At 40.3% G+C, this 16,601-nt stretch overlaps 1 protein-coding gene across 3 annotated transcripts in view; it reads right to left on the bottom strand.

Annotated features, from left to right (window-relative positions):
• Positions 1–495: 495 nt before the first annotated feature.
• Positions 496–16,601, bottom strand: part of LOC145997178 (mitochondrial protein C2orf69 homolog) — a 179,997-nt gene continuing 163,891 nt past the window's right edge. For all 3 annotated transcript variants that reach the window (XM_083133870.1, XM_083133873.1, XM_083133872.1), the window contains 2 exons: positions 13,865–14,460; positions 496–1,585 (listed from right to left, as the gene is read on the bottom strand). In XM_083133870.1, coding sequence (XP_082989996.1) covers positions 1,383–1,585; positions 13,865–14,460 — 799 coding nt within the window. In that variant the 3' untranslated portion in view covers positions 496–1,382. The remainder of the gene's footprint in view (positions 1,586–13,864; positions 14,461–16,601) is intronic.

Raw genomic sequence — 16,601 nt, 5'->3', positions numbered from 1 at the left:
CATCCACGTTCTAACCCTACAAGTTTTGCGAGCAAGAATTTTAATGAATGGTTTATTTTATTTCCACATAGCAGTGACCACCAGGCAGTTTACGAGTCTTCAGTGTCACGTTTGGGTGCAGCACTTTAGTTCTGCCTTTGATCTTGTCATCTGCTTCCCAGGAGGGTACAGAATTTCTCAGAAATCTACATGGAACTTCCTGTGTTGGACCCCCAACTCACAAGGAAGGGTGAACAAACCTTTGAAAAGGACAAATATTAAAAAATGAGTTGTTTCTCTTGGCCACTCTTCGAGCCAATCAAAATCATTTGTATCAGCGAAGAAATTGCAACCACTGGTTGTCAATTGGTATCGGCTCAGCCCTAGGTTTTTTTTATTTTTTTTTTTATTTTACTGGAGAATCAAGTTTGTAACTTTGGTAAAACAATACTTTAAAACTGATTTTTCAATTCCTATTGTACAAAAAAACACAAAAACCAGATCTGTATTCTTTTATCAAAGCACTTTATTTTCATTGGAAGAATTAGGCGCAAAATGTGTTTATGAAACAACACTGTAACAGCCTTTCCCCTACCTGACATTAATTTAAATGATCACTCACTTAACAACCAAAATCCTCTTACAAAATTTCAATACTTACAAAACGATATTTTAAGTTATCGATTGTTTCCTTAAAAAACTGTACACTGTGTTTGCAATGCATGCCTCCTTAAAATTCATAAATTCAAAAATATTCACAAGTCACACATGCAACTGTAACAAACAATGATACTCGTAATTTGCTGCATGTCAAAAACACAATTAAAACTAAAATCACACAATCACTGTAAGGCCAAGCTTGGCTCGTATAACATTCAATCGTTCATACTGGATATTAATTTTGACACACAGTCGTCAAAGGAGAGAAAAAAATATTCATACCCTGTTCTTGTCAATGGAACTGGGAGGGAAAGGGATGAGGGGTGGCAATAAGATAACTAAACACACACAACTGTCAGTCATCGCCAATCTATGAACATCACCATGTCACAACTGTGCAAGCGTCAAGTCTATTGCAAAAATGACACACCAATAACAGTAATATAAAAATACTGCCTGCCTCGAGTCATTGCCACTTTTAACAATGTCAAATCCTCACACTACCTGTAAATATATATATATGTACATACATGAAATAGTATTAAAAAGAGACAGTCTTACGCCAAGAGGTATAAAGTTTCTATCAAAGATAATTGATACCAGTACAGTTAATTTCTGTTCATGAAAAGCACCTTCTCAAAGTACACGGTATCACTGTCAATGTTTCACAATTTCACAATGAGTACGTGTGATTGCATAAATTAAATGGAAACAAAAGAAGCTTTTAATTTTGTTTGCATTCTTCACTTATTAGGTTGCTTGAAAGCATTTATCACTTCAAAGTGGGTATACAGGTTGGCTACTTGATTTTCAAAGTGCAAGGTTCGTTGCACGGAGGCACCTAGTCTCCTCAACAGGTCGGCAAAGGCTTTCTCTTCTTTACGTATCCAGGGACGTCGCTCATCATGAACTTGATATGGGGTCACATGAATGTGGATCCTAATACCTGCAAAAGTATGTTATTGTTAGACAAGTACTCTCTCATGTACCTAAAGAAATGGCAAAACACAGGGTGTTGCAGCATTCATAGCATAATTTGAGTAGGAGTTGACAATTATGTTGGCAACAGTGTTGTCGTACTGTACATGAATTTCCATTTACAGTAGACTGTGCTTCAGTTGTTGTTTGTTATTATTCTGTGCAGTATAGTGGATTTCTTCCGACAGACCTTTCCACAAAAAGTGTTTTCCCGTTATGGTGACATCTGGTGGTTGGTTCGATTTGTCATCTTCGGACTTCTTCTTATGGGGTTTCCTTAAGCAAGAAGTATTCCAAACACATCCTGCCACGATATTGGAACTGAAAGATCGCAACAGGATGTCGTTACCAGTATCCTGATATACATGTCAGAACGAGTAACGAACAGCATCCGATGCTGCTTGGAAGAATATGTGGTGTGTCAAGGTCTCATCTGCCAGGGGTCAGATTCAAACATTAACTGGTAAATGGCATTCCTTTCTGTACCATTAGGTACTGAGGTAATTCAATGAAAGTACAGTAGAACGTCGTTTATCCGCAACGTCAGTTATCCGCACACTCATAAAAGCAAGATTCAACAAGTGTTTTCTCATTTTCACATGTCTTTTTCTATTTTGTACTGTACATATGTAGCACTGTATGTATAAAATAAATCTGTACTGTATGTGATTTTCTTTTTTAAGTAAACACATGTTTGATTATCTGCAAAAATCGTTTATCCGCATAACCTTCGGTCCCAATTAATTCGAATAAACGACGTTCTACTGTACTTAATTTCATATGTAATAGGAATTTCAAATTATGCTATGGTCACTGCTGCACTCTGTATATGAGGAGATGTGGATAGTGGCAAAACAGTTAAGCAAAACATTGCTATTTATAAAATAAGGTACTTTTTGCAACACAATGCACTCTACTGACATTCCCCAGAATATGTGTGTGTGTGTGTGTGACTCAAAGCACACTGTGTTGTGGTTACTGGCAAAATTGCGTCAAATGGAATAAGTGTTGAGTCAATGATGAAATTGCTCTGAAAGAAAACTGTCGGCCACATACAATGAGCAGGGATGATGATGAAGAAAATTCTGTGATCACCAATGAAAAGTTGGTGATGTACTGATAAAGAACTGGGTATGAAAAGAAAGGCTGTGCAGTCACTTGTCCATGAATAAGGAGCTGTTCATGTTGTATGCAAGTGTGTCATCAGTTGCAAAGAAGTGGATGCGAATGACAGGTGTTTATTCTGTGGTTGCAAATTGGGCAATCTATACAAAGACCAACATTTCCTTCTTTTCAAATGAATGGGACATTACACTGGATGGTCGAGTGAATAAACAAGATTTCTGGGATTTTAAAGACCTAGTTAGATAACACGGCTCTTACATTCAGCAAAAGGTTACTTCGTGGGTGCTGAGTCCCTACATTATCAAGGATGATCAAGGGAATCAGCTTACTGTTACCTAGGAAAGGTACAGAGAATTCGTTATTTCACAGTTTGGGTTTGATCTGAAGACATCTTGTCTGGTCTAGAATGTGTTTCAGCAAGATGGAGTGACACCACACACACAGCTAGATAATCCTTAACAGTTTCTGCAACATCACCTTCAACAATGCATAATATCAAAGGGAAAAGGCTACCTGTATGCTTACAACTCACCCTATCTAATGCTTATTTGTGGGGAAGGCTGAAGGAGTATATCTACCATGATCCAGTGCTTTGAACTTCAAATGAATATCACACATATTTCGCATTCAATTACAAGGGACACAATAGCAGTAACATTTGAAAACCTGCAGGGTTGTTTATGTTCAAATGTTGTGTATATATATATAATGGATAAAAGCAAGGAGGGCCAAAAGGGCTAAGTAAAAATCAAATAAGGTAAAAGGAAACACTCACCGGACAGTAGGAAAATTCAAAATTTTCGCTAACTTATAGCATCATCGGTGTGAGAAGAAACAGAAGACGGAACCGGAAGTTGGGGTCCTGCAGAGTTGCCAGGTCCCCATTGAAGAAGAAGCGGTGCGTAGAACGAAAAAAACACTGTTTCGTCACCAGGCTCGTCGTAAACTGTGAGTGTGTAGGATGAGTTGGGAGGGAGGGCGGGAGGGTGGGTGAGGGTTGGGCATTACTGGGTGGCCTTGTTCAGGCCAGGTGGAGTGGTTGCACTCATGGCCGATATATAGGCCCTCTCCCATCTTTTGCGAACAGAGGTGTTGGCTGGTTGGGGTAGGAGGTGGATGATCGCTACCCGGAAGCAGTCGTTGAAACTGATGTTGTGGTGGTTGGTGTGGACGGCGACAGTGAAGTCCAGGTTGTGGGTGGTTATTGATGCGGAGGTTGAGGGCCGTTGATGATTCCCCCAGGTAAAAATCACCACAGATGTTGCAGGTGAGGATGTAGATAAGGTTTGAGGCATGGCAGGTCCCTTTGGGATGGAGGGTAAATTTGCCAGTGGCCGTGTGCACCTGGAGGGTGTGAGAAGTGATGAGGATGGGACAGGTCTTGCACCTGGGTCGGTTGCATTTATGGGCAGGGGGGTGTTGGATGTGTGGTGAAGGAGTGTTGTGGACCAGGATGTTTTGGAGGTTAGGGGGGCGTTTGAAAACCACCCTGGGTTTGTCGGGAAATATGTTTTTGGTTTCGGGATCACTGTGGAGGATTGGGAGAAGAGAGTGCAGTGTGTGCCTGATTTTGTTGAGGTGGGGATGATATTGGGTGATGAGTGCAGGTGGGTTGGTGGCAGCAGGTTTCTTGGTGGTAGTGGTATGTGAGGCAGCTCGTGATATTTGCTTGGTGACCAGGATGGAGGGATATCCAACCAGACTGTACTCAATTTATCCAGCCATAAACTGTGCACTGATGAAATAGCTGTTTTATCCAAAGGCCTCACCTTCTCCCCCACAACTCCCCCCAACCAATTCCGCCTACTTTTTGACATACACACATTTGCTCGCAGCCTCCGATGGCAACATTTCTGGGCCAAAAATCCCTCACTCCAAACTACTACCAGTGAAACCCACCCGAGCCTCCTTCAATTTAGCCCCCCCTCCTCCCAAGATCCACCCCCCCTGCCCACCAACCACCCCTTGGAAAGATACATCACTGCCGTCATTTCCACCACCTCTGACAGCTCATTCTTAAATAACTTTCACAACCAACCTAACCTCAATCCCCCCCAACAGAAAGCTCTCAGAGACCTCCGCAACAACCACAACATCAAAATCCTCCCAGCTGACAAGGGGTCCACCACGGTGGTCTTGAACTCTCAAGACTACCTGGCGGAAGCCAACCGCCAGCTGGCTGACCCCTCCACCTACAAACCCACCACAGTTGACCTATCCGCCGAACACCTCACCAAAATCCGGGACTTCATCCACACCCGCGGCCCACCTGAAGGCCTAACAGCTCGTACCACCGCCATGTTAATACCCGACAATCCCCGCACCCCCACCTTCTATCTATTGCCCAAAATCCACAAACCTGGCAACCCTGGCAGACCCATTGTGTCCAGCTATAACTCACCTACAGAACGAATCTCAGCCTTTGTTGACTCCCATCTCCAGCCTCTTGTGAAAGCTCTGCCCTCCTACCTCCGTGACACCAACCACTTCCTCCAGAAAATCAGCACCCTCCCACCTTTGCCCCCAAATACCATCCTTGCCACCACTGATGTCACTTCCCTCTACACCAACATACCTCACTCCCATGGCCTCCGCTCCATAGAATTCTATCTCAATAGCAGACCCAAACCTCACAACCCCAGCACCAACTTCCTGACCCACCTAGCCCACCTTGTCCTCACTTGTAACAACTTCACCTTTGAAAACCAAAATTTCCTACAGATCCGAGGTACAGCCATGGGTACCAGAATGGCCCCATCCTATGCAAACCTCTTCATGGGCCAACTTGAGCAAGAGTTTTTGGCTACCCAACCCCTCCAACCCCTCCTCTGGCTCCGCTTCATCGACGACATCTTCATGCTCTGGACACATGGAGAACCATCCTTGTCAGCCTTCCTGGACCAACTTAACCACTTCCGTTCCCTAAAATTCACCTGGACCCACTCCCCCAACCAGATCACCTTCCTGGATGTGGACGTGCACATCGAGGGAGGACACCTGACTACCTCCATCCACATAAAACCCACCAACCACATGCAATACCTACACTTCTCCAGCTCCCACCCGTTCCACACCAAAAAAGCAATTCCATTCTCTCTGGCCCTCAGGGGACAGCGCCTGAACACCTCACCCACCTCCCGCCAGAATTATAACCTCCGCCTACACCAGGCCCTGGTTAACCGTGGATATCCCTCCATCCTGGTCACCAAGCAAATATCACGAGCTGCCTCACATACCACTACCACCAAGAAACCTGCTGCCACCAACCCACCTGCACTCATCACCCAATATCATCCCCACCTCAACAAAATCAGGCACACACTGCACTCTCTTCTCCCAATCCTCCACAGTGATCCCGAAACCAAAAACATATTTCCCGACAAACCCAGGGTGGTTTTCAAACGCCCCCCTAACCTCCAAAACATCCTGGTCCACAACACTCCTTCACCACACATCCAACACCCCCCTGCCCATAAATGCAACCGACCCAGGTGCAAGACCTGTCCCATCCTCATCACTTCTCACACCCTCCAGGTGCACACGGCCACTGGCAAATTTACCCTCCATCCCAAAGGGACCTGCCATGCCTCAAACCTTATCTACATCCTCACCTGCAACATCTGTGGTGATTTTTACCTGGGGGAAACATCAACGGCCCTCAACCTCCGCATCAATAACCACCCACAACCTGGACTTCACTGTCGCCGTCCACACCAACCACCACAACATCAGTTTCAACGACTGCTTCCGGGTAGCGATCATCCACCTCCTACCCCAACCAGCCAACACCTCTGTTCGCAAAAGATGGGAGAGGGCCTATATATCGGCCATGAGTGCAACCACTCCACCTGGCCTGAACAAGGCCACCCAGTAATGCCCAACCCTCACCCACCCTCCCGCCCTCCCTCCCAACTCATCCTACACACTCACAGTTTACGACGAGCCTGGTGACGAAACAGTGTTTTTTTCGTTCTACGCACCGCTTCTTCTTCAATGGGGACCTGGCAACTTGAGTGTTTCCTTTTACCTTATTTGATTATATATATATATATATATATATATATATATATATATATATATATATATATATATATATATATATATATATGTTGTGTTGATGCAGATAACATTTTTCATTATACTAAAAAATTAAATTAACAGTACATGATCTGAATTTCAGTGTACTTTATTTCTGGCCATACTATTCAAAGCAAGAAGCAAATTTATACATGAAACAAAGTTATTGCAATTTATTGCACTAAATAGAATCACCAATAATATTAGTTAAAGTAAAATTGTGTAAAAATAAAATATGCATTCTTTCGTTAAGAAGCTCCAAACAAAAGAACAAAACAGTCAAAATACGGCCCTCAATATTCAATTGTATGCTGAAGACACTTACTATTATTTTATTGTCCTTTGAAATTAAATATCACCAAACTAATGACCAGAATCCAACAGTATTACTTGTGTCTTAATGTTGACAGAAAGAACAAGAAAAGTGAATGAAACAAATTTCAATTCAACAATCATGTAAAAGTTACTTCCAATATATATTCTGCTAGGTACATGTTAAATTAAAATATGCATAAAACACCTTAGCTATACAATTAGATGCACTATAAAACTTCAGAGTATTCAAAATCAAGTGAAACCATTTAATCTTTAAAAACAGAGGAATTCTTGGTAATGAAATAAATATATACAAGTGTAAAAATCCACCCTCCGTAGTTATCACTAAGCAGTTTTTCCGAGATTGAAATAAAGATTATAATTAGAACCAAGTCAATACCAATATCGATGAATCAGTATCACCAACATTAGTGGCACTGAAAATATCAGTTCAGTTTAACCCTTTCAGTGTGAAGAATGTGTACGTTTGATTTTTCTCTATTGTGTACAAATCACAGACAATATGAGTTATTATATTTTGAGTGCTTGTGGAAACATGTACACGTTTCTACATCGTTCATTGTCTTGCTGCAAAGGTTTAATATTTCTGTTCATAAGTTGCTCACTTGATGGCAGCACAAATGCTGTTTCTTTGTTCTTCCTCATTCCTTGAGACATGTGCGCTGTGAATTTTCTCATTTAACACAATGACTGGCAAAACTGTCTCAACTTGTTCCCAGCAGATAGTCTCCCCAAATTATATTCAGCATTGTCTGGAGGGGAATGTGAATGATACCGAGTCTCAACGTTCAGAAGAGAATGTAGAAATTCACTGAATATTTAGAAAATAGACTTAATGAATGGATATTTTTAAGATGGCAACACTGACATTTGAAGAAAATTACATTCTTTTAAGTTCCATTTGTATTTGTGAACAAAATTAGAGGTCTGTGTAGTACATACTAACAGAGTAATTAATTTTCAAAATAAAAGTTGTGGTATTTCCATTTCTGTGCCAATGGTCCGCTGGGGCCAACTTCGCCAGTTTTGCCATAATGTCGGGAACGTTTTCACGTAATAAATTTGAAATAGAATAATATTTTTCTACCTTGAAAACTAAGAATGCTAGTGTGATACATGATGTCTTGTTTTGTTCAGTAAAGATTAGGCTACGACCTTATAGTCCAAAATTCCTAATTTTCCTTTACCAAATAGAAAAAGAAAGTAAAACATCTTTGTTTTTTGTTTTTTTTTTCCACACACACACACACAAAATTTGAATTTCCTTGAGCCCCCATGTAAGCAATGCCAGGACGTGAGGGTTCAAAGCTGTACCTGTGTATTGCTCGATATGTATTCCATTCTCGTGGCAAGAATTGTGCACTTGCTGGTGATACTTTCAGAGAAAAAAAAATCCTTTGTAAAACCCATGCTCTTTTTTGTTTGGCAGAAAATTTATAATTCCATATATGTATGTATATACACTATATAGCCAAAAGTCACCGGACACCCAAGTGAACGTGGCGATAGTGTCATGGTCTGGGGGCTGATTTTCCTGGTTTGGACTCTGGCATTAGTTTTGGTCAGTGGCAACCAGAGGCATATTCTGGGTGCATGCGAATGCATGCGGCGCATGTGTTAATTGTGGGAAAAGAATTATTACTTTCTTTCAATTCAGATCCAAGAAATGTAATGTAAGTAGTTGAGGGCTCTCGTGTAAAATAAATACTTCTCCCATATGAAGAAATTAGAATGTAGAAATGCTCATTAATGTCGTCGCAGAGCAAGCTGTCTGATGGACCGCATCAGCGTAGGACGATTTTAACGTGGGCAAGCGCTGTTCGTGTGCTTCTTCCCTCCCCTCTCCGCTTTTCCCCCTCACAATGCGTGAATATCGCGTTGGCTGCATGCGGTGAGGTGACAGCTACAGAGAAGAGTATGCTTGTTGTTTCGTTGAACAAAGAGGTGGCAGCAATTGATTTTCTTCCTTGGAGGTACAGTGCAATGCACATTTAGTTTAAAGTTTGGTTTATTTTTATTTCTGGGCCTCTTTCAAAGTTCCACATGGCTTAGTGCAGTATTTTCCCAAAATATTTTTAAAAAATGACAGAAAATGAAGCAGAGGGTGTGATACAAGATTATTATTATTATTTGACTTTGTAAAGCTAAAGAATGAGTTGATTGCTCTATACTCTTCCCCCGAGTTTGAAAATAAACCTGTACATGCACTAGTACCATATACGTATGAACAGGAGCAATATTCATAACATTATGAGTAAAACTTACAAGTTGACTACACGTATTTTGTCAATACCAGCTTCAACTGCATCAGTGTAACGATCTTTTTCAGCATTAAGAAGAATTAATAATTATATTAGAGCAACCCGATCGCAAGAAAGATTAAGTTCGCTTGGTATATTATCCATTGAAAAAGAGCCGCTTCTGAAAATTAAAGCATTACCCTCATTTTACGAAGATGTTATAAGGGAATTTAGAACTCAAAACAGAAGAACAGAATTTACATTTAAATTATTTTAATTAAGTCTGGTCATTGTTCCTGAATCTCTGATTGTAATTTAGGCCTCTACTATAATGTTATTTGCATAAGCCAAACAAAACTAAATTGTGAATCTCCAATGTAAAAATAAATTGTTTATAAATATCAAGTGATTTTATAATTTTATGAAGACTTCCACATCAGACATCAAACCTGGTGAGTTTTAAACTTTATTATCCATATTTCATTACTTTATACGTTATGCAATATTTAGTAATGTTAATGTGCAAATCGTCAACTATTGAATACGTATAATGCTATCCCCCATTCCATAATATACAGAGTGATCAAAAAGTCATGCAACCCATGTAACATTTGTTTTTTATTGTGTTGAGGTGACTTGTGGTGTTAGTTGAGGCAGGAAGCAGTGTAGAGGTCCACAGCAGGATGGTGTACTCACTTGAGGAACGGATCTTCATTCTGGAACAGTACATACGGAGTTTGAGTTACAGAACCAACGGGCCATGCTTCGCCAAGGTGTATCCAGAGAAGACACCTCCGAAGAAATCAACAATTAAACGTCTGTATGGTAAGTTCAAGATTACAGGGAGTGTGGTTGATGCACCCCGAAGTGGTAGACCGAAAGTTCTCACAGAAGACAAAGTAATGGATATCAGTGCACATTTCTTTGACTCCCTGACTGACGAGGAAAAGGACAGAACATGGTTTCAGCAGGACAGTGCAACAGCCCATACCTCTCGTGTGAGCATGGACTATCTTGAATCTTTGTTACCTGGGCGCATCATTACGAAGCCACTATGGCCACCCAGGTCTCCCGATCTCACTCCGCCAGACTTTTTCCTCTGAGGATTTCTGAAGTCTGCGGCCTACGTAACACATCCACACACTTTGGATGAACTGAAGACGAATATTCAACGTACTGTGGACAACATTTCATGTGATACACTCCAGAGGGTCTTCAGGAACATGATCAAAAGGGTGCACATGTGTGAGGAACTGAATGGTGGCCATTCCCAACATATTTTATAGTCCCTCCATGGGTTGCGTGACTTTTTGATCACTCGATATATGTTTTAAAAAATGTGTGTACAGCATGCCGTTTATGAAAATCCAGGATACGCCACTAATGGCAACATGAACAGTGGTGCTTATGAGGACATTTTAGACAATAGTATGCTGCCCACACAGTGGCAACCGTTTGGAATGGGCCCTTTTCTCTATCAGCACGATAATGTCCCTGCTCATAAAGCAGGACCCATCGTGGTTTGAGGACAATCAGGTGGATGTGTTTAGCTGGCCCGCTCAAAGCCCCGACTGGAACCCCATACAACATCTTTAAGATGAAGTGGAGAGTCGGTTGCGTGCCAGACCCACTCGACCGAAAACCATCCATGAACTATTCACGAGACTCCACCAGCAATATACCAGAACTTAGTGGAAACACTGCCCGAAAAGTAAATGCTGTAATAATAGTGAAGGGAGGTCCGATATCATAATAGTTACCTGGCTGGTGTCCTTGGAATGAACAGCACTGGTTGTCCGGTGACTTTTGGCTATATAGTGTATATATTGGATACTATGAAGGCTACAAAGCTAGAGTTAAAAATTATACCTTGTTTTTTTCAGTACAAACTAGGCTCTAAGCCTTTGGTTGAAGAAACCTAATTCTCATCAAGTAGAAGACAAAGCCCCCCCTACACACACACACACAACTTGAACCATGTTCGTTGTGACATAAGCACTGCCCAAACATGATTGTCCAAAATGGTATCTGCATATTACTTGATGTTTTTCATACTTGTGGCAAGAATTATGAACTTGATGCTGATACTTTCACAGGAAAAAAATTCTAATGTAAAATCCATGCTTGTTTTTGGTGAGAAATTTAAAATTCCATCAAGGTTTAAAAAAAAGTTTAGATCTCAGAGTTACAAATTATACCTTATTTTTTTCAGTACAGACTAAGTTATAAACCTGTGGTTAATAAATGCAATTGTCATTTATCAAGTACAAGAAGAAGATGAAAGTACCCTCACATCATGGCGGCTACTAAGTGGGGGAGCAATGAAGTTAAAATTTTTAAAAAACTAATAATATTTGTTTTTTTACTACCGTCACCTTCTTCTATTTGGTAACGAAAATGTTTTTTTTTTCAACATAGGCTTATACCCTAGACTTAATTGAACAAAATGGGCTAAAATTTGTAGTTACCAAGATATAATTTTTTATTTAAAACTTTGCAGAATTTTAAATTTCCCGTCAAAAAAAGCATGGGTTTTATATTATATATTTCTTTTCTCTCCTAAAGTATCAGCTGCAAGTGTGCCATTCTTGACATATCGGGCAATACGCAGGCACAGTTTTGAACTCTCATGTTCTGGTGTTGCCTACAAGGGGGGCCCAACAAAATTCAAATTTCATTTTATTTTAAAAAATAAGATTTTTCTATTTGGTAAATTAAAATTGGGTTTTCTCAACAATAGGCTTGTGGCCTAGACACCACTGAAAAAAAGAATGAGCTATAATTTGTAGCTCTAGCACTTGTAGTTATCGAGATATACATTTTTATTTAAAACTTTGCATAATTTTAACCTTCCCACTGAAACACCCTCAGTGTTGATGGCTTATTAACATTGCCCTAAGCATTTAATGGTTAACATTTACTTTTCAAAACTTGAACTTAACTGAGTAGCCAGCGCAGACAGCTACAGGCTGTCCCTTGCTTCCAATATGCTCTCAGCCTCCAACATAAAAAGGTTGCTTGTAGCTTTCCTGGCGGCGAATGATGGAAGAAATTCTCTCGGTATATCAGCCAGGTGATCTCTGGATAGGCTTCCGAGTTTTCGAGAGCTAACATCACTTTCATCTTCACTTCGATCCCTGAAGATGAGAGTGAAGTTAGCTCTCGAAAGCTCGGAAGCCTATCCAGAGATCACCTGGCTGATATCCTGAGAGAACTTCTTCATAAAAAGGTTTGTTTTGACTGTACTTATGATACTAACCAGTGGTGTGTGGTGACGTTTTCCCTTGGGGAAGCAGATCCCGAAAAATTAAGAAAACCAAGAATTCATTGCTTCTACTACATGGTACGTTATACTGAAAAAAAATTAGCACTCTACCTGATACTGTTTCCTTAACGTCTCTAAGGGGAAAGATGAATGCGCAGTTGTTCATTTTTTCGAATTTCAGTTGGTCTGTTGTCAAACATATTTAATGCAACAGACAATCGCGGATGATTGAAACCATCAAGACTTTCACACATTGCAATATTCACAAATCCACTTTGGCACCATGTAGTTTCCATAGTAAATAGTAAACAATGCCAACACTAAAGTTTTTGAAGCAAACAAATAGAAATTCACCCACCTGAAAAACAGTAATTTTAACCTCGCAGGACACTTGAAAAAAGTGTGACCGCGGCCAGTGAGTTTTACCAACTCTATTTGGCAGATCTCTCCATCGACATGTTAGCTGTCTTAATAGACTGAACGGCCTGAAACATTTATCTTCACATAGAATATGTCATCCGTATGTCAGCAATCATATTTTTGTGTTTCTCCTGTGTTTTGAAACTTTATAGTTTATTTATGAATATAAATTTTAAACTAGCTTGGTGGATATGCTACATCACTGACAGTATGCAGTACACTTCAACACTTAATCGTGCAGTTTGCAACACTGAGGACATCAACCGACTGAACCGATCGCACTCTGGCTTTCTTCCAGCACTTGCCGATTGGGAAAAAAAATTGCTTCCACACAACGTACCCTCCCATTGGATCCTTCAATGTTGCCTGTTGATTTTTCGGGTGCTTGGTGGCATTGCAGGCAGGCTACAGGCTGGCCAGGGTGATGTTACGCAGATATTTTGTCAACACGCCGCAAGAGGGTGTTGATGGCCCCATATCGGAAAAGGACGAACTTTGGAGGATTGCGGCAACACAGAAGAAATAATGAAAAACCAAAAGTTAAAGTAATTTGTAACAGTTATGCTGTGTGCAACCACTGCTGGCCTTGCTGTACCGGAGTGCACGCGCATGATGGTAACATAATTTTTCATGAACATTTGACTTTGTTTTTCTGACTTAAACCAAAGTTGGCAGTTTACTATTAATGAAATTTGTAATGCATTTGGGGCGGAGTAGTGATTTACGTTACCTACATCTGAATGCTCACTATATCAAGAGTTGAATGTAGCATGCCATGACTTACCTAACCGAGTAAGCGTTTCCAGCAAACTTCTAGACGTGATCCAAGTATTCTTCCCGCCAGCATGTCCGCCATCCAACCAATACATATCTTTTATGCGAGAAACAAGTCTCATCATTGTATCGTCATCAGGAGTGAGAGTCTTGATGTAGTGGAACTCGTATATAAACTGATTCAACACAACACAGCCCTTGCTAAAGCCTATCAGGGTAAGATCTGCCTTGTCCAGGTTGATGTTCTCCTGCCACCAGAATGGAGGGAGGTTTTCTTCCTCTCGTTTCTCGCACTTCGCATCCTCTGGACCATTTTCGACACTCGGCGAATCTTCGTTCAACTCCCCCAACTCGGCAACCCCCTCGTCGACATGAGTCCCCTGTGTTTGGACCTCATCCTCTTCCTCCTCTGTGCATTTGAGGGAGTGAGACGTCTGAGCAAGAGGCTCCAGTTCAGAGGATGGAAGGGACTGGATCCTCTGGGATATTCCTTGAAGAAGGCGCTCAAGGTGTTGCAGGGAATAGTGAGTTGGGGTATGATCTGGAGCTCCGCAATTGTTACACGGCACAAAGTTGTCATAGCAACTGAAAGTTTTGAATTCCATCCTGAAATAAGAACAACCATAAAAGAACTATACGTAGAAGAGCTTATTTTATTCACGAAGCAATTTACTTTTGCACAACACAAATGAAGTAAATGTAAAATCCAATACATTTCAGAGTAAAATGTAAGGTTCTGAGATAACATACAAGCAGTACTCTTAGTTCTGATTATGCAATTCAAAATAGTTATAATTGTAATTTCACTCATATATACGCCTACATGTATATGTTGTTGCCTTGTAATCTGGGGGCTACGAGTTCTAATCAGATGGAGGCACATGGATCCCACTTTAAACTGTGGGCCCGGTCTCAATTAGCTTATCTGTGTAAAAATGCAACATCAATGTGTATCAGTGTTGGAGAAAGAGTTTGGTGGGGAAAGGTTTGAATGCCTTGTCAGTTGTCCCCTTACTGCCCCTAGCAAACAAGAAAATATGGAATTTTTGTATGGTATTTAGGTGTATGCTAAATGTGACTACCCCCTTCCTCTCCCCTCATATTTTTCTGGTGTCGTTACTGATGTTTATGCATCTTGCAGATATTGTTTGTTAATACAGCCAGTGGTATAATGTAAGAGTATGAAAAATGTGCATTATTGTGATCATTCACATTTTTTATGTGATATGGTTTGAGACTTGGAAGAAAGGTGCCAACAAAGGAGAACTTTCTCCAGCACAGATACAACCCCTACCCTTTGAACATATTACAGCCCTTTGAACATATTACAGCTTAACCAAGAGGAGAAAACCCACATGGCACTGCCATCCCATTTTTAACAGCAAGTGATTGGAAGGAGTGTGATCCTGCCCTTTCATTGTCAAAATGTTCAGCAATCTCCAGCACATCATCGTCACCTTTGGTCAATGACAAGTGCTTATATCACTATTATGGCTGAGCCGATACCGATGCCGATGAATCCGTATCGGTATCAGAAAGTATTAGTTCGAATTTATTTACCAGTACTTCTTGAATTTTGGTCTTTTACGGACTCTGAAAAAATGCTGCACGATACTCTTGCGGAGTGTAATTATCCTGGAAATTATGCAAAATTCAAAGTTTCTTTTTATTTGCACCAGTTTTGAGGTAAATAAAACTGTTGTTTTTTTTGATTATGTGACACATTTTAATATTTTAATTCTTGAATATTTTAAATCAAATTCTTGGTAAATTGATTGATGCATACAGTAAGAGTAGAATACATGCACACTGTAATATTAATGAACATTTTGAACAGTTTAAATTATAACAATTTTCAAGTAACAAATGACTAAAGTGAATAGTGGGAATTTGTGAGAACATCGGCATCGGTATCGGTTCAAAGTGGTATCAGCTTACCGCTAATCATTATAAAGGTGAAAACCATACACAATGGTGGTTTTGTTGAAGATTTTGACAACGAAAAAAGGGAAGGAAGCTCCTCTACACATGGTAACATGTGGGCACTCGGTCAGAAGTAAAGTGGAAGCAAGAGGAGAAAACAAATGACTGTTCACTTTAGTTCACAAGTTTGATGGGATTCTTCTCGTCTTGGTTGAGCTGTAAAGGAAAGAGAAATAAAATAACAATAGATAATTTGTTTATACATTTGCTGCTGGTTGTACCGTGTTGACCTCTAATGTACAATAAAGGAAAAAATTGGTTTAATCATACAAGATGAGAAAAAGATGTGTACTTTATGGTATCCCACAGACAAGTTACTGCTGCTGTCAAATGGCTGAGAGTTATTTTTCTTTTTTAATAAGATAGTAGTCTGCCCTCTAGTGACAGAGGGGAGATGAAGAGACAAGTCCAATGAGACTGCCTTTGTATAATAGATATTTCAAACCAAGAAATTTATGTAGTATTGGATGTACAACCATTTTTTATAATTTTTTACTTTGATTGATTGATTTGCTTGATTTTACATAATTTTTTGTGCCACTTTTGGCTAATTTGTGAATATGGGGATGAGTGATGACATGATGAAATTGATGAATGGACACTCACAAACATCAATGCCCAGGCTGGGATTCAAACATGGGACTCCTGTCGTCGTAGCATGATGTGATAACCACTCTGCCATAGGGGCTGGCTATTTTTTTTATTCTTTTTTTTTTTGCATAGTAGGGAGGATACAGATTAATCAGTACTCTATTCACATCTGT

The sequence above is a fragment of the Lepisma saccharinum genome, chromosome 13 (genome assembly GCF_977018435.1).
Source record: "Lepisma saccharinum chromosome 13, izLepSacc3.1, whole genome shotgun sequence".
NCBI classification, from domain to species: Eukaryota; Metazoa; Arthropoda; class Insecta; order Zygentoma; family Lepismatidae; genus Lepisma; species Lepisma saccharinum.
This window is presented reverse-complemented; position numbering and strand designations above follow the sequence as displayed.